This window comes from Podarcis raffonei, chromosome 9, assembly GCF_027172205.1.
Source record: "Podarcis raffonei isolate rPodRaf1 chromosome 9, rPodRaf1.pri, whole genome shotgun sequence".
NCBI classification, from domain to species: domain Eukaryota; kingdom Metazoa; phylum Chordata; class Lepidosauria; order Squamata; family Lacertidae; genus Podarcis; species Podarcis raffonei.
This window is the reverse complement of record NC_070610.1, coordinates 39001621-39026271: the sequence shown is the minus strand read 5'-3', so window position 1 is coordinate 39026271 and position 24651 is coordinate 39001621. Positions and strand designations below refer to the sequence as shown.

The 24651-nt window shown below is 39.3% G+C and overlaps 1 protein-coding gene across 8 annotated transcripts in view; it reads left to right on the top strand.

The window, feature by feature from the left end:
* The window catches only part of RAPGEF2 (Rap guanine nucleotide exchange factor 2), a 155755-nt gene that overhangs the window by 91013 nt on the left and 40091 nt on the right, over nucleotides 1-24651 (top strand). For 5 of the 8 annotated variants that reach the window (XM_053402963.1, XM_053402967.1, XM_053402964.1 and 2 more), the window contains one exon: nucleotides 22088-22219. The exons of 1 other annotated variant lie outside the window; for it this stretch is intronic. In XM_053402963.1, the coding sequence (XP_053258938.1) occupies nucleotides 22088-22219 (132 nt within the window). Of the gene's footprint in view, nucleotides 1-4689; nucleotides 4811-5334; nucleotides 5696-22087; nucleotides 22220-24651 lie in introns of those variants that run through there. 2 more of the 8 variants (XM_053402970.1, XM_053402969.1) reach the window with 2 other exon arrangements.

Genomic DNA, 24651 nt, shown 5'->3' with positions numbered 1-24651 from the left:
GCAGAGGTGAGCACCGTACCCCCTGGTCAAATTCGACTGGATTTAACCGTACAAGAGTCCTTTACCTTTACCATTTTACCAACCAGCAATGGAACCCATGGAATATATAGTTGCAGTTCAGTTTTTATAACTGCCCCAGATGAAAATTTCTCACAGAATGATTGAGAAGCAAGGTTTTGGGTAGCAGAGGGGGTGTTGATATATTTTGCTGACAAATTAGACTGCTTGGATAATTAATTGATTTAGCTAGGTTTCTAGTAGCACTTTTGTCTACTAAAAAAGAATGGCATTGCCTTAATGATATGAAATAATGAAGGTAGCCAAAGAATGTCAGGTAGATGGGACTGCCAACAGTGGTGTTAAAAAGTGTTGAGTTAAATTGTAAATGAGTAGGATTCCCCCCTTTTTGGCAGTTTGTGTTACAATGATTCTTTCTAAAAGATATTGAATATTGCAATGTGTGGTGCTATTAGTTTCTGTCTGTTGTAGCAGTTGTAATGCATTGTGCTTAGAATGGTAGAATTGTAGAGTTAGAAGGGACCCCGAGGGTCATCTAGTATCCTGCAATGCAGGAAACTCAATTAAAGCATCAGTGACAGATGCTTAGATGCTGCATGGTTTTTATTTGTATTTTTATTGCTTCTTTTATTTCTTATATTGCATTTGTATTCTTACAATTTCAATTTTATGGAATGCAAACTGTAATACAATACAATACAAATGTAAATGAAAAAATAATATGAATGTTTAATGCAGACCTGCTGCGGACCACCATGCTGTGGTCTGTGGTCCACAAGCCCCAGTTTGGGAACCCCTAATTTAGACTTAATTTTAGGAAGAACTTTCTGACACCACAACCTATTTAACAATGAAAAAGGCTGCCTTGGAAGGCAGTTGACTGTTCTTTACAGATTTTTAAGCAGAGCAAGTCTGGGTAGTTACTTATCAGGGATGCTGTACTAGTAGATTTCCAGCGTCAGCAAGTATTGGACTTGATTACCCTTTCAGGCACCTTCAAACTCTATGATGGAATTATGGTCACTATTTCTGAACTAATTCTTTGTCACTAATAAATAATTCCATTACTTCATACTTTGCTGACATCCAAATTTGCATGACAGTGATATCATGTCATTAGATAAGAGTAAATTCTGGGAATTGAAATGCAAGTGACATGACATCTGTGTCCATAGGGATTTCATTGTTAGTAAGTTCCGATGTATTTCTAATGAAAAACATAGGTTTGATAACAGAGTAATGGGTATATAGTGAGGTCTTTAAATTGTATCCTAAGGCTACCTAATTTTTCCAAGCCTGTGTTAAGTGTGTTTGTATTGGTCAGTTGCTTACTACTATTCTAGACTTGGGCCTGTTTTCACAGCTCCAGAGTACAGACATTATATACAGTAGGATAGCTTTTCGCAACCTTGTGCTCTTCACATATTTTGAACTACAAATCTTATCAGCCTCAGCCAGCATGGCCAATTGGTTATGGAAGATGGGAATTTAGGACAAACAATTTGAGTGTTACCAAATGGGGGAGGTTGCTCCAGGGGTCAGCATACTTTTTCAGCAGGGGGCTGGACCACTGTCCCTCAGACCTTGTCCCTCAGACTATATTTTGAAAAAAAGAACGAATTCCTATGCCCCACAAATAACCCAGAGATGCATTTTAAATAAAAGCACACATTCTACTCATGTAAAAACACGCTGATTCCCGGACCGTCCGTGGGCCAGATTTAGAAGGCGATTGGGCCGGATCTGCCCCCCAGGCCTTACTTTGCATACCTATGTTCTAAGGTATAGAACTGAAACTTGGGGATGGGGGGCTCATAGAACCTTCCCATGCCATGCATAGAATATACAGAATGAACCAGGTCCAGCTGATTTTTAACATTTAAAGATTTTCCATTTATTTGTAATTTTCCCTTGTTCTGCAACTAATTTTTGATCATCCTTAAGTTTCTTCCTTTTGTGGCTTGAGATAATTGACCTTGAAGGTTTTGCACATGGTGGGGGAAGGTGTGCAAGGCTAATGCTATGCATCTCTGCCATCTGTAAAATCGACAAGTTGTGACTGGGACCTCAGTGTCCCTAGCCCATACTTAGTGAGCCACTTAACCTTTGTGAAGTGAGACTGTATAGCCTTTGTGCTTAACTGCTGAGCAGCATTTCCTAATTTAAATCTAAACGTGCTTCTTTTAGTGACCTTGGTAAACATTTGTTTTCTCCACCTCTCTGTGGGCACCTTAGGGCATTTGAAAATGACTTCTGCTAGTTCCACATACCTCAGGCTGCTGCCACATGAGCCTAACACATTTTTTATTGTAGCTCAACAGTAGCCAGGTAGTCATGGAATCAAGCCTTTGCACCTGCGAAGTCTTGTCATAAGTCGGGCTATCAGAACAAAATGTGAAGAAGGAAGGAGAAAAAGAGGATAAGAAACCAGAATATGGGAACAGGAAAAAAATCCCAAACAAACAGAGAGCTTTTGTCTACAGGGCTGTGCCTTCCACTCCAGTGAGGAAGTAGTAAGAGCTTAGTGAGTCAGACGACTTGCTGCAGCTTGCCAGAAGAAAGCCCAGCAGCTGTGTGAGAGCTCTTCTAGATAGGTTTTGTGTTGCTCTGTGATTAGTATATCTGAGCTGTCTTCTTTTGACAGCCATAGCACATGGTGGGAGAAGCAATTGCCACACTTCTTCACATCCCACTTCTGCTTTTCCTAGTAGGTATCACTGCAGAAGGAAGCTCAAGCCTTACCCACTATAAACTACTGCCTGTGGCACTTGTGACTTCAGAAATGTTAGCCACATTACCACCAGTGTCATGTGTCCACTAAAATCTAGAGACAGAAGTGTTCTGGGCATGGCAGCAAGAGGAAAAGATGCAATAAGAAAACCATTGTTGGGGAGGGTGCTTCCTAGATATTAAGAACCAAAGAGTCCAGAGTAGGGCGTTTCCTCATTTGCTTTCTTTTATATGTTTAAAGGGAAAAGATTTGCAGTCGGAATAAACAGTGATGGTGGGAGGGTGACAAACGTATCCACGTTTGTTCTTTGGCTACAGCTAAAAATAAATTTGAAGACCACTGCTTCAAATGAGTGCTATCAGCTCCCACAATACTGTAAAATGCTTTCAAAAATACTCTTGCACGTGCGAATACACATGCATAAAGGCAGTTTTTCCATAGTCAAACCCTGCAGAAAAACCTACGGTCCCATATTAGTCTTATTCTAGATTTCCATTCTAAGGAAACATGTTTTAATGTGTGTTTTAAAAAGAATACACGACAGATTATTATGGTATACACAAGCCTAAAAATGAATGATCCAAAACATTAAAATATGGTTTAGTGGTGGTGCTTGTTTTTATTTTTTAAAGAATTCTATGGCTTTATAAAAATAGACTTTTAGAGAATCACCTTTTGGTCTGCCAAGTGAGCTTTGACCTGCAGTCAGTACAGGAAAGCATTACTGTATGACAGATTAAATTAACCAACTGAGAATGCATGTGTCTGGTAGAAACAGCTGCAGCCTCTGTCTCTGGCACTTTTCTATATTGTTCATAAATATATGTTTAAAGTTCTTGTCATCTGTTCGATTTTTGTTACTGTAGTAGCAGAAATGAGCATTCTTTCCCTTCCTTTCTCTCCCAAGTTGTGTGTGCACATGGGCTTGAATACCAGGAATGCATTGTAAGTGTAAAAAGGTCAGATTTTCATGATAAAAAATTGATGGCAAAAAGTCTTCCTTATTTTTCTCACTGATGACTTGCATAAAAACATCGTGGAAGTGTGTTGCTTGTAATGTAGCAGTGCTTTGTGCTTTTTTTGGCTGGAGTATGCCCTTCAGCTTAGTTCATGTGCCATAATGCTGTGGTGACAGAGCTAGTTTTACATGGGAGTGGCTAGGTTAATTTCTCCATTTAAAAAATGAAATACTACCTTCAAGAGACATGTTGGATCTGTACAAATTTAGAGCCTGCCTGCCTATTCCAGTGCTATATTCTGTGAACTGTACACCTCTTTTAATGGAAACTACATGTTTGACCTGTGTGGCAAACTGCAGACTTTATTTAAACAAATTTCAGCGGAGGATTGTGAAAATTCACAGCTATGCACCTTTCAGTTACCTAAGCCTGAACAGTATCATACCTGTGTGCCCATGAAAGCTTGTCAAGTATGCCATTATTAAGCAGTTGATAGAGATATTTACAGCTTTGCCGCAACATTATTTTTGGGTGGGGGAGGGTGGGGGAGGAGGTGGCAGCAAACACCATTGCTTTATATTCACCTTGGTGAAAAATGATATTTAGTTCGGAGCCTGTTCAAGTAAGTCTTTCTCCTTATTCCCACCCTGCCTTCAGTGGTATTCACTGGAGCCAGCAATCAATGGATTCCTTCCCCTTTGGGATTTGCTTGACCTACAGAAGCTGACATAATACAGGCAAGCGCTTGTTACTCTATCTGAATTGTCCATCTGTACCTTAATGAGTGAAATAGTTAAGCAGCCAAGGGGGCAAGCCGCAAGGAATGTGTCTTCCATTTGAGTTGAATATTTCGATGTATAGGGGGAGAGGGAGGGAGGCAGAGAGAGAGAGAGATCCACTTACATCATTAGAACTGCATTGAGTGTGCCTGTGTGCAGGTTAAGAGACAGACTACAGTGTCTTTGCTTTCTGCAGGAAGCAGCAATGCCGTTTGTATCCTAAGAGGAATTTTTTATTTAGAAAAGGAAGCGTTCTTTCTACCCAGGAAATGGCTTTCCTTGTGCGTTGCTATGCCAACTGCCTGCAGCCATGGTCTTCCAAAGTAAGCACAATAACGTAATTATATTGGCGTATTACATTCAGACTCATGATTCTCTAGGTTTTTCTCTGTGTATGTGCCTTTGGTGTTTTTGGTTTGTTTGGCTTTTTTTGGTTTTTTTCCCTTAGTGACTCTCTTGATGGTAGGCATGGTTTCCTTGAATGTGAGGGACAGGCATCATTAAATTAAATGTCCGTCAATGTCATGCCGCTTGGATTAATTGTGCGAACTTGGTTAGTTGAGTGGAACAGAGATCACTGGTCACCCTGTCAGCATCATTAGCAGCCAGAGGGGAGGTCCCTATTCACATGCTCTGCCCTGATTTTTTATTTTTTTTAATGGGGGTGAGGGGCTCTTTATTACTGTGATTGCAAATTAAACAGGAGTATTAACAATGCTTGGTTGAATGCAGGAAGCTGGTTCCCGCACCCTTACTAATATAATACTGTATTAAGCTTTTTTGAGGGAGTCTGTGTGCAGTCAGCCATTTTAGCTTTTCTCTCTCCCCCCCCCCTTTTCCTCCCTTGCGCTCTCAGGGAATGCTCTCGTTCTTGTAGAAGAATGCTGGATATGTATGGTGTTGCCAGGCACTTTACATCCTTGCACGCTTAAGACTTCGAGTGTTATAAAAATGGAGACAATTGCTGCTGTTTGGATTGCTTTTCTGCACTACAAGTGTGAGAGATTTTGTGAACGGCACTTTGAGCTCTTGGCTTGGTTTTTCCCTTGGTTTTTGTTTGTTTAGTTTAATGCAGTAGAGGATGATTTGCTATCCATGAGAAATTGGTACATGATGTGTAAATTCAGTTCAGCATATGTTTGTTCATTATGAAACCTCTTGCAATCCCAGCTAATCATGGAGTTATGGGCCAGCAGGAGAAACATTCAGTAAGTATAGCAAATTCTGCTTATTTTGGGAACAGGCTTTCGTTAAATTTCATTTTAAATTGTAACTGCCTGTATACATGCTCATTTTGCTTTGATTGTGGATATAATGGGGCTGTTAAATTGTAGTAGAAAAACAGATGCCTGCTGTGGTGTCAGTTGTGATTTAATACTTTGGTATTTCATGTTTTAAAATATGGAAGTTGCTTGCTTCTAAATAGAGAACTTTGAAATATTATACTTTATATAGAGTATGTTTCAGCTAACTTCTGACTTGAAAAGAAATACAAAGTTAAGATTTCTTGAAGGCGTATAGTGATGTCGAATACTTCTGTAACCAATATTATCCTGTATTTGCATGAAAGGTCTGTGTCATTTTGGTTTGGCATACCATGACCAACTTAAAAAGCAGTAATGTTTAACGAAAATGGGAACAATTTAAAAGGAGCAAGCAATAAATGCTAGCCCTTTTAATTAATCCCACGGGCCAACTACACCTCTGTCATGCTGTAATCCCATAGGAAGGTACTGTTCCTTGTTTGTGAAAATAGCATTCATAGGCAAAATAGAAAATCTTTAGAAGTGTGGGCCTTGAATGCCAAAGATTTCAGGCCACGATCTAGAGAGCTGTTAGGTGTACCCAGCTGGGCATCTGTCTTTTTTGTTTTTTATTTGAATGGCAGATTCCCCCCCCTTCCCTGCCCCACCCCCAATGCCGCATTGATCAAACTGCTTTGGAAATTCCCCTGAATTTCTAAAGCAGTTTGCCATGATGTGCAGGAGGCTGCTGCTTGAGAAATAGAGGTCAAAAACCCCTTTGGGTGGTGCCAGTCTTCTTGCATGGCTGTCTGAATTGTGGCCTAGATTTGTTTTTTAAGTCTTACAAAACCATTAAAAAATATAAAACTGTATACTAACTCCTCAGGCATTACTATTACATAAATATTTATGGTTTACCAGTGAATTCTGTTTAAATTTTTGTTGTTGAGAAGTGTGCAAGTGTGGATTTTGCAAATTATTATTATTATTATTATACACTCTGTCATCCCAGGGTGGGTTGCAACCATTAAAACACAGTGTTAAAAAGAGCTTAAAACAACTTGCAATCACAAAAATAAGGCGGGCCCTAAAATATACATCTCAGGCCCGGGTACCAAGGTGTGCAGACATGCTTCACTCTTCAAACTACTTGTTTTTTCTTAATCCTCATGAAGTCACACTGGGACTTATATGAAGCAAGAAGTTTTTGACACATGTGAGAATGTGCAGAAGTGTGCATGAAAGTTTCATACATGTGAGATGGAGACATACGTGACTATTAAAATTTGTGTGCGGGCATACAATATAATATTTAGGTCATGAATCAGGTGGTTGTTAACATTACAAAAGTAATTATACAGTGACTTTAGATGTGTAAAACAAACATTTAGATTATTCAAGATCTTAGGTAATCATTCTCTGCCCTGCGTTGTTGTAAGACCATTCTACCCCAAACACAGCATATTAGTGTAGGGTAAAAAACTTAATGATTGGCATTCATTTGGTGCCCTTGCACTCACAGAATGACTTTTAATTCAATTGATGCCTCCATTAATGGAAGAAGAGGGGAGGGGCTTTTTTTGCCAGTATCTCATGCATCCCCCAGCTTGAGGAACATTCCATAGCAAGGTAGAAAGTGGTATGGAGGTCCATAAAGGGAATTGCAAATTGGTGCAGATCACTTCACCTCCCTTTCAGTAAGCGGAGGTGCCCACTGGATCAAAAGCTTTTTCACAAGTGCATGGGCACCACTTGGATTCCACCTAATGAAATTATACAGTCCTCAGTGAACTGATGGAGGTGAGCTGGAGAAATGTCATGCTCTGGATTCTATCTATCTGTGAAGTCAAATTTCAAGAACATGGCACCCTTGTTTTGGAACTTCTTCATGAATAAGCAGTTGCTAGATTCTAACTCTATTATTTTAGAAGTGTGAAAACATTTTTTATTTAGACACATGTGTGTGATAATTGCTGCTGGTTCTGTCCAAGCAGCTGTTTAACTTCCTTTTTCTGAGCTGTATTGTTTTTAATGTGTTTAATAAACTGTTCTCTGTTTCATGGCATTATCTACTGTTGTCAGCCATCAGCTTCTTGAAAGTGGAAAGAGATTGGAAACAAATATTATAAATGGACATTAGTAGAAGCCAGCTGAGGAGCATTGATTCCCCCTGCCCTCATGTAAATTGGTTGCTGCAGGTTCATATTTTGAGGAGAACCAATAAGTGGAGGAGAACAGCTGTGGTTTGGAATGAGATAAAGCACAAGCCTAGGTTCAGATGTAATACTAAGCCAAACCATGGTTTAGCTCCCAGGAGCATGGCACCAGCAAGACTAGGGAAGGACTGAGGCTGCATTGATTTTCTAAATATATACCAGCACAATTTCTCATTCAAACTTAGACATGGTTGAAGAAGGACAGTAATGAAATGTTACCTATCTATATCTTATCTATCATCTATCTATCTATCTATCATCTATCTATCTATCTATCTATCTATCTATCATCTAAACTAAGTTTTAATCGGTCTCATTGAAATAAATGACCATGGGTAGGTTAGGTCCTATAAATTCAATAAGCCTGCTCTGCGTAAAACCTAGTTGAATACCACCAAGGTGTTTATTGTCTGAATCTATATTAATAGCCATGCAACTTATTGAACTGGAATTAGCAATACTACTATTTCTTGATTTTCTAAATGCTCTATTTCATTTTACAGAATATTTGTAAATTGCTACTCTAGGTTGAGAATTTAAACTCTGGCCTTGTCAGATTTTTGGAATCTCCATAGAGTCTGTGTCATGTATGCCCAAATACAGTCGGCTTAATTTTCCAAATTATCAAACTAGTAAACTATTCTGTAATTATTTGTATCTTCTTAACCTTATCCCAGTTGGCTAGTGGATGGTTCAGGTCCTGCAATCCTGTAAACATGTTTGCCATTGTTAGTGGCCTTTTCCCTGGTTGGTTGGTTGGTTGGTTAGTAGCAACAATCTTTAAGTTAGTTAGTTGCTAAACAGTTTGTTTTTCTGAGGTGAGGGGTAAGAACTTCTTTAAGGGAAACTAGTAACATACCCTTAAATGGTCTACTAGCACTGAATTAACACATCCCCCTTCCATTATTTGTGACATACATGACACTCATTCAAATAAGAATTTTTGTCCTATAGTAGTTTGGAAGGTAATACGGATATTAAGCTGCTCTCAGGTACCCAAATATTAGTGGCACTACTTTTGCCATGTAAAAGCAGCACGCTCATGGGCCTTTCCTGCAGGTGTTTGGATGCAAAGAGAGAGAGAGAAGCTTGGTGACATAGCTCTTTGGAGTTTTTTGTTTGTTTAGCAAATTGTTTAGCTCTGTTTTGAACAGAGGTGGAGAAACCTTTTCATTCTGAGGGCCACATCTAGACAGACTTCATGCCAGAGGAGGGTAAAGGCAACACTGGGCAGAGCAAATTTTATCCTTGTACAGTAGGCACATGCACTCGCACACGTGCACACACACAATCTTCCATCCAGAGAAGTAAGAGGCATTATCAGAGTTCGAGGACACATTCCTTTCAGGCAAAAATACCCAAGGAGAACATGAAGCAGGACTGTGGAGAGAGTTTGGCTCTTGGGCCATAGGTTCCTCACCCTGATTTAAAACAAACTGGCCAAGTTAAACTGTCTCAAAGCAACTTTGCAATGATGGTGCCACTTGGTTTATTCATAACGCCAACAGAAAAAAGAGATGGGTGGCACCTAAGAGACAAGAAGCTTCCCGTCCCACCAAAGAGGAATCTCTGAAGACCTGGAACAATGCTGGAAGCAAAATAATATAGTATTCCCTATCATTTCAGCATGTCAGCCTCTTCAGGAGCCAGCAGATCTTATTCCACATTGCAGTTCACTTAGAATGCATTGTTTTATGCATGTTGTTTCAGGGGTGATGAGCTGAAATGCATTGGTCATAGTATGCTATAAAATAAAATCATTTTGCCTTCCGCAACCTTTTGAGGTTTCACCCTTTTTAGTCTTACGTAATGCTTCTATTGTTCATATACTAATGCTCATGCAAGTTTGCTTCAGTAAATTTGCATCAAATTGTCTTGGGAATACAAAACTAAGCTATTGTATGTTAGTGAGCTGAACTAATCTGCAATGATGTAAAATGTTGTTGGGGTTTTTAGGCATGCAAAATTGTGAACATGTGCATTTACGTGGCAGAGGGGATGGGACTCCCCCCTCCCCCCGGAAGAACAAATATTGGAAGTTCAGACCAGCGTGAGGTAACTGCCTCAGGTGGCAGGTGATGGGAGACAGAAAGAAGCAATGCACGTTGAAGGACAGAGCAATGTGTGCCTCACAGCCTTCCTGCAATTCCCTAAGTGAGTCTGTTGCTTTCAGGTGCACTGTCCTGTTGCCCGTGTTGATGTCAGTAGGACAGTGCACCTGAAGGCAACAGACTCACTTAGGGAATTACAGGAAGGCTGTTAGCCAACCCATTTACTCATCTCTTCTGTTCCCCCACTACCAAAATACAATCTCACATACTTCTAATTTGTTGATTTGGCAGTGAGAAAGGCATGCTATCTCTTCCCCATGGCCACTATGCTTTTTGTCTTGGAGGTTGCAGAGTATTAGGTGGACAGAAAGCATGGAGAGAGGGACAGACCTAATTCTCCTTTCCATGTACTGCTGTTACCACTGGATCTTGGGGGTGAGGGGCAGACAGAAAGGATGTCTTGGTAGTAAGGGGGGCAGGTGGGTAGGTGGTGCACAAACTTACATGGTTTTTTTTAGCACAGATTTTAATTGAACTGGAAAAGAATATGTGGGCTTGAAGAACTATCATCTCTTTCTGAGCCCAAACATGGAGAAGTTCATTGGGATTTCTACTCTTAACATCATTCCTTATAAATGGCGGGTCTTCAGACCTCCTTATACATTGTGTTTGAACTCTGGTGTGCTTCCAAAATAGTTTGTTGTAGGTAGGGTGAGGCATCTGTTTAGGAAGTTGAAAGCTTCATTGACCCAGCTAATCACAGTGTCCTCAGTTGTGGCTAAAACTGCTAAATAAATAGATTTATGCAGCACTGATGCAACTGTGGGGTCATTCTGGGTGGCTATCGGCTCTTTGCTCTTCAGGTTAGGTTTCCACAGGATGGCTGCTTCTTTCAGATTCAGCTGCTGTTGAGTGGAGTTTCATGGGAGCCTTCTCTTAGCTTACTCATTTAGTTTACAGCCACATTAGCAAGTTCAGGGGCACCTATGATCCAAACTACTTTCAACATATAATTTTATTGCAGTCTGCATACATTTATGGCTAGCTCATTAAAGATGACCCAGAAGCTTTGATTAGTTCAGAGCTCAGCTGGTTTAATTCTGATGGGTACAGACAAATAATTTAATACTCCATCTACAACTACATTGAGTTGTCAATGACTCAGTTGATTGAGCTAGTCAAGAGACCTCACAATAAAACTTATGCATCTATTAACATGCAAATAAGGTCGAATAGGTGTATTGTATGTTATGGAAAGTAAGGTCACATTGATTTAGGTAAGATATTACCTCATGTCTTCATTTCTCTCGACAGGAATTTAGCTACAGATGCTGTAATACTCTTATTTGTATCAGAGAGAAGAGAAATGTAATGTGCAGGCAATCTTCAAAGATACAAAATGGTTACTGAATCAATCAACTCTTTCTGGAGACCTCTATAAAAGTTACAAAACATGGAGGAAGGTTTCTATTTCTTCTGAGGAAGAAATACATCACTTATAAGAGTAGGGTTTTACCCTAAATCTCCTCTCCATAAGAGCTGAAGGTATCACACTGAAACATGCAGGATAGGAATGCCCTCCTGTATTTTGTTATGCTTAAGTTCAGTGGATATTTTGTCTGAGAATTAACAGATGTACTGGAAATGCCAAATACCAAAGCTGAACAAGTCGTCTTGACTATCAAAAATAGGTTTTGGAAGCCTATTTATTTAATAAAAGATCTAGCCCGAAGCTGTGACAGAGAAAACGCAACACAAATTTTGTTACTTAGCAACTTCATCTATGTACTTGCAAACTGGTCTGCATGAACCAAAGATAGGTAGCTGTGTGAGATAATAGGGGGACATTAGCACTGAATTTTTGATTCTGTAGCAGAGGCAAGAAACCTCTGGCTTGTGGGCTAGGTCTTCCCCTTTAGCCTATGAAGACACTTCAGCCAAGACACAACTACCGGCCCTGCATCTGATGTTAAATATGGCATCAGATTGTGGTGCATGTAAATACCTGGTTCATCTGAAGGCAGCCCTGTTCAGGGAAGTTTTTAGTGTTTGATGATGTATTTTTTTTTACTGTTTTTTGTTGGGTGCTGCCCAGAGTGACTGGGGCAACCCAGTCATATGGGCAGCATGTAAGTAAGTAAATATTATTATTATTATTATTATTATTATTATTATTATTATTATTAAGTGTTTGCATGCAACACCAATCAGCAACACAGCTTTGTGCAGAGTGCTGTGCACAGTGGTTTGCATGACTTGACAATCATCTGTGTTGGATCTTGCTGAGTGTTTTGCAAGGGGGTTCACAAGACCCAGCAATCAGTTGATCATTGGTGTCCATGCGGGCAAAAAGAGTTACCCAACATCATTGTGATAGCCCAGGACTGACTTATGGGAAGTCCCCATTCCCCATTCACCTTTGCAACTTGGTTCCTGTAGGGTGGGGGAAATAATTATCTGACCTTCTAGTCAGAGCTAATCTCTGCCTCCTTTCTTCACTCTAGAATTCAAACCTCATCTCTAAGCTCAGGACTGCTGATGATGATACATAGTTTGGGACACCAAACATAGCCCTTAAGAGCCTTGAACAAACTTTTTCAACACTTGAATTCAAAATCAAAATCTGAACACCATATAAGATTTGGGCTAGCAATTTGGCAGTTAAAACTTGTCATGCTGAAGAAATATAACACATCCCTATAGTGCACAAAAGTGTTGAATCGCAACCATGCGTTATGTCATTGGTACTCTATTTACTTCTGAACCCAACTTAAGATGCTATATTTATCTTAAAAAGTCTTAACTGTTTTGGGCTAAATACTTGAAGGAATATCTCTTCCCATACCAGTAAACTCATGTCTTAATTTTAGATTATCTTTGCCTGTTTAGATTTTAATTGTTGTTGATGCATTATTGTCCTTTATATTTATTGGTTGGTTTACAATTGCATCTATATATTTCTGAATTAGCTTTTATTTGCTCTTCTCTATACTATCCTGAATCTCTTGAAGGGTGGTTTTAAATAAATAGATACATGGAAATCAATGTTCTTGCCATTTTCCTTGGCAGATGATGTTTGCCAGACAGTGTTGTTCTGTTAGACATATACTAAAAAAAACAGGGAATGCAATGCATTAATGAACAGATTTGTGTTCCTCCTACTTTTAGTACTACAAGAAAGTAGGAAACTCATTGTAGATGTAGGAAAAATATTTGGTGAGATAGTATTTCTAAACTAAAACAAATTTACCTAGTTTTTACTTAACTTCTGCCAGAATTGATAATCTTAAAAACATGCCCATATTCACAGCTCCTTTTCAAATAGCCAGTGGTAATGCTAAGGCACCATCCATCTCAAATTAGGGACATTGACAGCAATGCTTAGGTACCTTCCCTACACCACTTGGGTAGTTTGCAGACAGAGGAAAATGATGCACATATCTCTGTACAATTACCCTGCAGATGTTACTCAGAACCCAACTAAGTACATAACCATCAACTACAGCAATTTTCAGCAAACAGTAGAGCAGACATGATGGATCAAAATGGATGAAAGAAAATAAGCTTTGCAACATTTCGACACACTTTTGCTGATTGGGAACTTTTGCTGATTCTCAGTAGTCATGTGAGCAGTGCTCGAAACTCCCATTGTTCTAGGCACATCTTGCAACAGGGAATTTCATTAGCGTGAGCAGTTTCTGAGCTCTGAGCGCAGTACTGCGCTTAAGATTTCAGATTAAAATTGCAGAGTAGAGGGAAAGGAGGACCTTTTTCTGCCTCCCCACTTCCAGCTACTCTGTGAACACCGGAGAAGATACCCTCTTAAGAATATTAGGGGGGGCAGGTGAAGGCCTAGACCATGTGAAAAATTAATATTTTAGCTGCAGTTCATTCATTTTCAGCTTTGTATTTTTGTTATAGAAAAGTGTGCCTAGACATTCCATGGTTGCACCCATAACCTAGGCTTAAGGTGCCATTTAGCTTTTAGCTTTCATATCTCAGTTTCTAACACTGCATGTGAGATGTTAACATCTTAGATGATGGTAAATTTAAAAACAGCATCATACTTTTACAAAGTAACATTCTCCCCAACTCCCTCCACTTGCTGTCTGTTCAACTTTGCTTCATGTGTTTTCACTCAGCTGAAACCCACAGGATCCTGGCTCACAGCCATGGATGGGTAACTGAACTTTATTCCAAAATGCTAATATGTGAGAAATTCTGTTTCACAACTAGATGGGCTGGAATAAGTCAAAAGGAGGCCAAATCGTCAATTAAGAAAGGAAATAAACTCTGATGGATTGCTTTGTTAAAGCTATTTTAATGTTGTTCTTATACAATTCTTAGTATATTTTATTTTTGCAGTACTACATTGTTTTTATGTTCCTATGCTGTGATTCAAAGTTCAGAGTATCTTCTATATAAAGATAATAATATGCTTTGAAAGAAGCATTGGACACCAATAAGCTGACTGATTCATTTTAGTTCTAGACTTGAGTCTGTGATCTTTATTACTGGTTATGTTTAATCCCCATTGAACTGAGTTGCTAATGAGCAAATTTTGACCCCTGGTTAAAGGACCCAATTAACTTTGGTGTGTTGGCCAAGAATTGGCTGATAAACACTAGTGTTTATGGGATCTCCAGATTAACAGATGGCCATCAGGGGTACTGTAGCTTTCAACTTGGTAGGATCCAGGTGACCTGTGGAGCCTGTAATGTATTTACCTGTTCACACAGACCGTTGAGGCTGGGCTACAATAGCATGCTTGGATGCCCTGCCTACAGTGCAAGAATTAAAAGAGGTTAAAGAGGCCCTTTCCTATTTCCATCCACTGTTAGATTGTTGCAATCTAAATTTAGAAACTTTTTAATGATAAGAAATACAGGTATGTTTTGAATTTAAAATGCAGAGCTATTTATTGATAAATTTATTTCAAAGTGAGATTTACAAAAAAAGTTATTTGCTGCAATTTTAGGGTGGTATTGAACTAAGTTTTACTCAGATGAAACCTATTGAAATTAATGAACATAACTAAGTTAGGTCCATTAACTTCAATGGGTTTGAGTAAAACTTGGTTGAATACCACCCTTAGCTTTCCCTTGTAGTTGCTCATTATTTATTTAATATTTTAATTGTTAATACCTCTGTAGATTGCATAGAATAACTCAATGGGATACCAGTTGGAGCTTTTTAATGCCTTTCCACTGTCCAGCAGCTTCGGCCAGGAACTCCCTTTCCCAGCAGATCTGATTATACTGCTTCCACCTCATTTTTCAAACATCACCTGTCGCTTTTTAGAATGCTATGATATCTGCTCACGTGGTCACTTTCTCTTTGTAAAGGCATTGGGGGATCTCAAAAAAGCTCTGTTAATGACTTTTTGAGATGTGGTTCATAACATTTATCTTTATGTTTCCCACTATAAAATATGACTTTATAATACCTGGCCAATAAGGAATTTTTTACAATAATACATAGAGACAATTGCTTGATCTCAGGATTCCAGGGAGATGATTAATTGGAAACCAGTGAATAATAAATCACACAAAACAGATTAAAGGTAAAGGTACCCCTGCCCGTACGGGCCAGTCTTGACAGACTCTGGGGTTGTGCGCCCATCTCACTCAAGAGGCCGGGGGCCAGCGCTGTCCGGAGACACTTCCGGGTCACGTGGCCAGCGTGACAAAGCTGCATCTGGCGAGCCAGCGCAGCACACGGAAACGCCGTTTACCTTCCCGCTGGTAAGCGGTCCCTATTTATCTACTTGTACCCGGGGGTGCTTTCGAACTGCTAGGTTGGCAGGCGCTGGGACCGAGCAGCGGGAGCGCACCCCGCCGCGGGGATTCGAACCGCTGACCTTTCGATCGGCAAGCCCTAGGCGCTGAGGCTTTTACCCACAGCGCCACCCACGTCCCCTCACAAAACAGATTACTATACACAAACTCAGATGCAATAATCCAGCACAGAGGTTGGGAGCTGCTTAAATCCATTTGATTGTAGCTGAACATGTGCACTTGAACATAAGAACTCCTCTAATACCCTAGAAGTAGATGATAGTAGAATTCTATAGTTCCTATGGTTTCTATGTTTGCTTAGCATCTTATATGTTAAAAGGTTAATAGGTTCCATTTAGCATTGGCAATTGGTTGTATGAAGCAAGTGGTGGTGCCAGTAAAGGGTACAATGACAAGAATGAAGGTCTTTTTAGCCAGTGAGGTCAAGACCCAAAATTAGCCATTTTATTTGACAGCCATAGCCTGACAATCATGCTATTTACTTTACATGGGTTCCGGTCTTCTTTTAGAAGCTTGGAACAACTTAAATGTGGCTTCCTGTGGTTTTCCAGCCTAGCATCAATCAAACCATACCTGTTTAGCGTCAAAGCAGCTATAGCAACAGGTACTCCTTGATTTCATTGGGCATTTTAGAAGATTGTTCTGTAAAGTTGGAGTAAGTACAGGAAAATTTTTAGTCCCTGCTAACTTATTTCACATAGGGCACCAACAATTGATACTAATGCAGTTGTTGTAATACTTTGTATTTGAAATCATTTTTTATTCTAACACATATCTCTTTTTTGAGAATAAATCATCATCTAGATTTGTTGTCTTAAGTTGCCTATTTCTAGATATATTATGAATCTTGAATGTGTGTGCGTGCGTGTGCACGCGCACACACACACCTGACTTGTAACTTAGTTTTTCCTTGATCCATGAAGTTGTTGTTGGAAATTACCCTTATTTCTGTAATATATGAACAAAAACTATGAAATAATGCTTATTATGTAAATGAGCAGTTTAGTTGGTGTGTCCACTGATCTTTATGGGTAGCATATTTCCCCACAGTTTGTTTGTAGAGCAGATGTGGAAGGGTATATATGTGAAATTATAGTAACTACTCCATGCTGTCTAAAACTATACAAACATAAAGCATTAATTAGTTACATTCCAGTGTAAACTGTCTGTTAGATTTAACACTATGGTGGGCATGTCCTTGTGCAGCATGTCTATAAATGAAATCAATAGAAATCAGTTCATTATTCTGTAATTAGGTATATTGACTGCCGCCCTGTAAATTACTGAACCATACAACTAATATTTCCTCCAATGTTTCACTTGGTTAGGAAAGAAAATGAATTGCCTTGAAATAAGAAGTGTATAAGACGAATAACTGCAAACCTTGTTTTTAACCTAGATCTTATTGTTCAACTGGCAGTGTTCAGTTATTCCAGAAATTAATAGGGAAGCATTATGTGATTATTTTGGTCACATGTGCTTAGGCTTCCTTACAGGCTGATCTATAGTTAGGACAGGAGTAACTAATGAGGTGTCCGCATATGTTGTTTTTATGAAGTCAGAGAGCTGACATCATGCTGGTATCATTGAAGGAAATTCCAAACATACAGTGCAGCAAGGAGAGGAGGTTGCCACTGAAGGAGCAGGAGATCTTTGGATGTTGGTGGAGCTTGAGAGAATATCATGGGGAGGGATGTATTGGAATATTAGAAATGTGAGATATGGGAGGCAAGGCTATGAAGGGAACTTGAAGGTAAGGAAAGACAGAATGCCAGTGTAGCTATTTGAGGGGAAAACATTTTAGTAGCAAGAGTGCTGAATGTGTGTTGGCATTTCTGCGTGAACAACTTTGAGACAGGTCACTGTGTTGGTCTATAGGAGCAAAAAGAAAAAAGAGGCTGCAAAACCAATAAAGACCAGTATGCTTTTATGATAGTGTACTTTTGTGGGCTGCAGTCCACTTCAATTGATACATGACTTTGTTGATTTCGCTAATAAGAGATAACCCCCCAGCCTTTGTATATCTTTGAATGTGGTAACATTGTTTCCTGAGTAAAGAGGTATTGGATAACACTCTCTTACACCTGGAAGAACAAGAAAATATAATTATATTATTATTACTGTTAGAATTACAGTATTGTTATGACAGCCTTGTGCCTAATGTTGCTTACTGTACTACATTGTGCAAAGCCTTTGTATTATTACTTGGTCGGTAATTTTATTTCATTTCTTCTTTCCCTCTCTTTTAAAATCTGCCCCTTCTTCATTTTTGCATTTCTAGTTGTATTCTTGTGAGGATGTAATTTGTTCAAAATAAATTATAGAAGATTTTTTAAAAAACAGATGCATGAAGTGTTAACCATCACTTGTCAGGATTTACAGGGCCACAGTATTGACACTATGTTAAGTGTGAGCCAGCTATATTGAATCCTGCCATTATAATGATAATTTTTTGGGGGGAGGGAAGACAGTACAGTTAGAAAATAGTTCAATGGATTGATTTTAAACGGCATCATAGGAAAGGTAAGCTTGAGGATGGTTCATGCCGATTTGGGGATAGAAAGGATAAGAAACTGTTCTGATTTTGTTAACCACTTGACTTTTGATGCTCAAAAGTTCGCAAGATATGTGTGTTTTTCTTCTACAGACTTTGCTGGGGTTGTTTAGGGAAAAATATATCTCTGCACTGTGACTTTGGGCAAATAGTTTGTTGTGTTAGGTCAAGAGGAATGTCTAGTAAGTGTCATTATTACCCATGAGTTGCATAAAATATTTGTAATCTTTGTTTGAAATGCATTTTTATGGCTAATGTTAGGCAACAGGAATTCAGAAGGGTTTCCCTTCACGTACTCATTACTAAACTGTTTTGAGAGAAGCTTGGGAGTTTAATAGATTGCTGAGTGAGCGTAACGGGCAAAGAGAGTTTGTTGGGAAATGGACTGGGGGTGGGTGGGTGAAGTACATTTGTTAATTTTGTTTATTCAGTTTATATCCCATCTTTACTCCAGTGATCTCAATGAGGCATACATTATTTTCTCCCTCACCATGTTATCCACACAATACAAAGGATTTTAGTGATGTAACTGGGCACCCCAAAACAAAATGGTTAGCAGCAAAGACAGATTGAAAAAAATGGCCTGCACAACAAAGTCCAATATTGTATCATATTATAGGGGGTGATGTGGCTGCGAATGTGTGAGTTACCTCCACTCTGCAAAGTAGCTCAGTGTTACAATCATATTGCTGGAAAGGGCCTGAGAGGGAATAGTGTATGACAACCCTGTGGTATAGTCAAGATTCCAGAACAGTACACTTTAAAAATGTATTTATGTTAGCTTTGTAGAATTGAAACAATATAGAAAATCTATTCTAATAATTTACCACAGGACCTTGAAATGCCTTTGTCTTTGGACTTTGTTAATCTGTGTCAGCCATAGTTATGATTCTTTATAAGGTCACTCAGAAATGATGACTAACAGAGCATTTCAATGGCCCTTTCATACTTTCCTTAAGTAAGAGATCCAGTTATTCCTTATAATTTCCTATTGAAATACTGATGAGCTTTAACATTGAGAAATTGCTGCTTCAGAATGGGTCATAATTTGTTTTCCTAAATATTTAATCACAATCACTTTAGAATTGTAACTTACTATTCCATTTTTTGGTGGAATAAAACTAAAGTACAGTAACTGTGAACTATAGTGACAATCACAAATTCACAATTCTGCATCCATATTCTCTAGGCTACTTTTAACAAACACTTCTGTATTCTGTTATTTTTCCCCATTTGCCCCACCCCATAAATGACTCTTGGGTAATACTCTTCATCAGTATGCTAGTTTTAATTAGTACAAAATGGTGCTTCCTAGATCAGTGTTTAACAGCACCATGTAATTCTGCTTTAGTTTTTGGAATCTGGCTTTGATAGAGACAAAAGAACAAAAGAGCAGTCCTGAATACCAGAAAAAAGAAGAACATTTGTAGAGCAAGGGTGGCTAGCTTGTTTTGAGGGTAGGGCTAATTCCACCTTGGCCAACTTTCTGGGGCCTACAAACCAACTGGAGGTGTGGCCACCCTACACACACACACACACACACACACACACGAATCATAACTCTACATTGTAGTATTCTCTATACATGGTGATGGTATTCTGTAAACGTTTTGACCTGTGAAGCCTTTCTCTCTCTCTCTCTTTCTCTCTCTCTCTCTCTCTGTGTGTGTGTGTGTGTGTGTGTATGCCAAACCATGGCTTTGTGTGTTCAGCCTCCCAGATAGGAGATTGTAGCTAATCTTATCTGGTCCTGCTGCACTGCTGTGAATTTATCAAGTGTGTTCATTTAAACCATGGCTTGTGGTTTGTTTTCTCCAGACAAGCAATGAGTTATAAACCAAGAACAAACCTTGTTTGCAGCATGAAGCCAAGCCATGAATTAGTTTGCTGCAGTGCAGCAGGGCCAAAGCAGGACCAAAGTGGCCATAATCTCCTCTTGAGGAACCCACATGTTTGCACTTAGCCATGGTTTGTCTTAGGTCTACATATGAGCAGTTCAAGGAGTGGGGGTTTTATGCACTTAGTTTAACATGCAGATATTTAGAGTTGTATCCAACTAAATTATTGTGTATGTGTGGAATGACTTCTGCAAAGGGAACGTAATTTTCCATTCCTTTTCACTTACCGCCTGTTCCCTGCGCTACCCCAAAATCTGCTCTGGGGGCATGTTTGAGGGGGCAGGGTGAGTAGGAGAAGGGAAGTTCCATTGTACTAATGGATGTTATTTTGTGTGTGCAATGATTTAGTTAAACAATATAATAAGATTCTTAAGTGAAAAACTAGGCAGGGTAGATTAGGTTTAGAGTTGTGCAAGATTGTATAAGTGTTCTTATTAGGTGATGTAGGGAGATGTTGCTCTCTACAATGGAAACGGTGATCTTATGTAGGCTCTGCATTTCAAAAGTAGAATCTAGTAGTGGGGAAGTGCTTTGGAATGATCTTATTACTGTGCTTAGCTGACAAGTAGTAGCTTCTTCCATAACCTCCCACTGTCAATATAAGCTGAATCGCTTCAGGCTCAGCTGTGGAAATATTTAAAGAGGACTGTGTGGCTCTTTGGAGCCATGCTTTTCAGTAGTGTCTTGTAACTTCTTTAAAAGCCATAGTTTGGGTAGAGGGCAACCAGATAGAGACTAATCTAGCTGAGCTCCATCTTCTGATGGTTCATTTCCTATAGGGGAACTGGAAACAAAGAAAGTAGCTAGAGCAGATAGCAAAGGCAAGTTTATTATTCCTGTCCCATGCACTCCCCCATCCACTTTCATTCTAATTGAATGAGAGGGTCTGGAGTGTGGGAACTTTCCAGAAAAACCACTGGTAAGGATGTCTAAAGCTTGGGAAACTAACTCCAAATTCTTATTAAGTATGCATGCATCACAGGGGTCTGTATCTTTTGGTTCCTCTGGAAATTTGTGAACTATGGGAGAAGCATAAAATGAACATAGGTTCTGAATGAACAATTAAGGGTTAGAGGGATAAATAATTTTACTATTTATTTGTTTCTTCAGATTACTGCTTAGAAAAAAATAGTACAACCCCCCCCCAAAGTATTTTATGTTGTCAACCAACCTGTGTTTAAACAACAACAACATAGCAGTTGAGAGGTTATGCTAGCCATGAGCATCATGTTTTGTTTTTAAAAAAACCAGACTATAGAAATTTCAGAGCTTTCTTTGTTTAACACAACTTCAGTCGCTTACATGTTGCATGATACATAGCTATAGTTTTGCATTTCTGCCTCACAAATGAAGTAATATTTTCCCACTTCTCATTAGTTTCTAAAAACTGAATCAAACAAGTTTGAAACATATTCCAATATTTAAGCATTGCTCCCTCAACCCTACTTGGCACAAGTATTTGTGCATTAACAGGTGTTCATCTCACAAAAGCCAGTGACTACCATCCTAAATATAGTCATGGTAACTCCCACTGATTCCTTTGAGACCGTTTGCATGATTCCAGTGGGAATCATGAGTAAATGGTCGCTAAAGGGTTTGTTCTTAGCAAGTCATATTCCATTCTTATATTTACAGCAACAGCTATAGTAATGTTTATGTTTGTCACATATTTACAAAGCATACATTTCAAACACCCTCTCAACCCTTCTGTCCTTAAGGATTTGCTTAATGAATTTTGTATGGTTTTAGTACTGACGAGTACTGTTAATCATTCAAATGTTTATGAAGTGAATGCCTAGGTACACAATTTAATTATGCCTTTTCTGTTTCTGTCTACAGCTTCCTGCAGATTTCACAAAACTGCACCTTACTGACAGTCTCCACCCACAGGTGACCCACGTTTCATCTAGTCATTCAGGATGTAGTATCACTAGCGACTCTGGAAGCAGCAGCCTGTCTGATATCTACCAGGTATGATAGTGAACAGTTGTAACTGAGCTAAGTCAGCATTTTAAAAATGGCAACCAGCAAAATCACTACATGGAGATTGGGAGAATTCGGTTAAATTGTAGTGGTTAGTTTCATAGTCTACAGAATCTTATACCCACGCCCACCCATCTCCTTTCCCTATTCTGTGTTCATGTATTTTTTTAATTTTTTTATTAGAAAACAGATTCATTTGCAAATGCCAGTTAGAACCTTTGGAGGCAAATACCACTTTATAGCCCTACTGATTGAGATACACACTTTCCTACATGCTTAATGGAGGAAGACCTTGTTTACTCTGGGTAATTAGTAATTTGGTAGAAATCTGGATAATATGAAGATAATGGTGGGAACATTATGCTTTGTTATTTCAGTGCAGTCATAGCAATTTCACAATGGGTTGCCATCCATTTAAGTGGAAGGCAAACTATCCAGATGTCATAAATAAAACTTGTTTCTTACAAAAGGGTCTTTACTTTTGAACAGCTCAATCAGTTTGCTCATGCATGCACATGAAATAGTTAACCTTCTACAAGTGACATCTTACTATTTGTTCCACTGTTTTTGTTTACTGTTATATTTAACATATCACGTGCCCTTCAACCAAATAGTCCCCAGTGCAGGGCAAGAGCAGACATGAAATAAACAAATAAATGATTAGAAACAGTAGGTTAAAATAATTACAACTCAGATTAGAAAGTGAAGTAGAACAGGAAGAGCCTAGCCTGGGACTAAACATGTTTCAATGTAAGCACATTACATACAGTTTGAGAAGGGTTGTGCTAGTGGTCCTAGGTTCAATCCCGGGCATTCCTTATAAGACTGGGAAAGACTCCTGTATGAAACTCTGGAGAGCCACTGCCAATCAGCAGAGACAGAAGTGAGCTAGATGGACTAATGGTCTGAGCTGGTATAAGGCAGCTTCCTATGTTCCTAGTATGTAAGGTAATGGGAAATAATTAATAGATTTAGGGATATGGTTCATAACACTTTCAGAGTCTAAAACATTGTCACGAAGAACAAAGTAAACAGCCGTTGGTGATGGTGGTGGGGCATTTCTGCAAGTTCATTCTATGATTATGTCTTAAATTGTACATTAAGAAATGCCTAAGGGGGAAAAAAGTTAGAATTCAGAATAAATGTAGGATGTAATTACTAAAGGTTGGGATTGATTGTCCCACAATAAAACAAATATTGTGAGAAGGTGAGGGTCAGATTATAAATACGTAGTCTGCAGCTCAGTTTTGACCCCTCTGCTTTTGTATTGATTGGAATACAAAGATGTGATCTAGAATGGTTATGGTGATTGTGTGAAGATTGTTTGCTCTAGTCTTGTAGAAGAACTATAATGTAATCAGGGGCATGGAACTGCCAGCCCCTGGGTCACTTAAGGGGTTCCATTTTTCCCAAGCTACACCCACCCATCAGCTGATGTTGCTGGTAGTAACAACTGTTGGGCAAGAGGACAGGGTTTAGAACCCCTTCCCTGCTTATTTAAGGATGAAGGGGAGAGAGTACCACTGCTGTCTTCCTCCTGCTGAAAGGAGAAGCAGAGCAAAATGCTGTTTGAAACAGCTCTTTAAAGAATGGGAGAGACTGGGTCAAATGACACTTTGCTGCTTTAAGCCAGCCCTCATGTTCCCTTTAAACAGAGGCAGGTGGCTGGTTCTAACAGCACTTTGCCGCTTTAAGCCATTTCAGGGGCTGGAGAGACAGATGCTGGTATTTTACAAGCAATGTGTCTTCAAGAGAAACCCCTTTTCACAGTGGAATTAAAAAACAGGGTTTTCCCTTCTGTTTTCTGATCTTCTGTGAAAGAGGCTTCTCTTGAGTTTAATGGTGCTTGTAAAATAGGCTTCTTCCTCCTCGCTGCTTCCCCACACCAGATGAGGAAAACCTATGTTCGGGTCTTGCAAGGCGGCTTTCCCCTCCCCATGGTAGGCAGAGAGTGTGATGCTGGTACTTCCTGAAGCTCAAGTGAAACCCCTGAAAAAGCAGGGTTTCCCTCCTCTGCCTTTGCAGATCTGCAGCTAGACATATTGTGCCTGTGGGGCACTTCAAGCAGTCTGTAGGTTAGTTTAAAGTTTTGAAAATCATTGGGCCAGTTTGCTGGTCAACTCCATTGAACTGATAATTGTCAAGTGGTAAGTTTGGTGTCCAGTGAACAATATGTTCTAAATATACTATCAGAGCAAACCTTCCCTATACTAGCTAACTCCCAGCAACAGGAAACTAGCCAAAATAGAGTATGAAGCAAATGGGATTCCTGGAAGCAAAACACTGTATTTTTTAGGGCCAATGTGTTTTTTACTGGTGAACCTTAAAATGAATCAAATAATTAGTGCATATCACATCCTTTGGGATCACCTGTCCTAGTTGCTTACTGGAAAACGCAGACAAAGGCACATTAGCCAAAT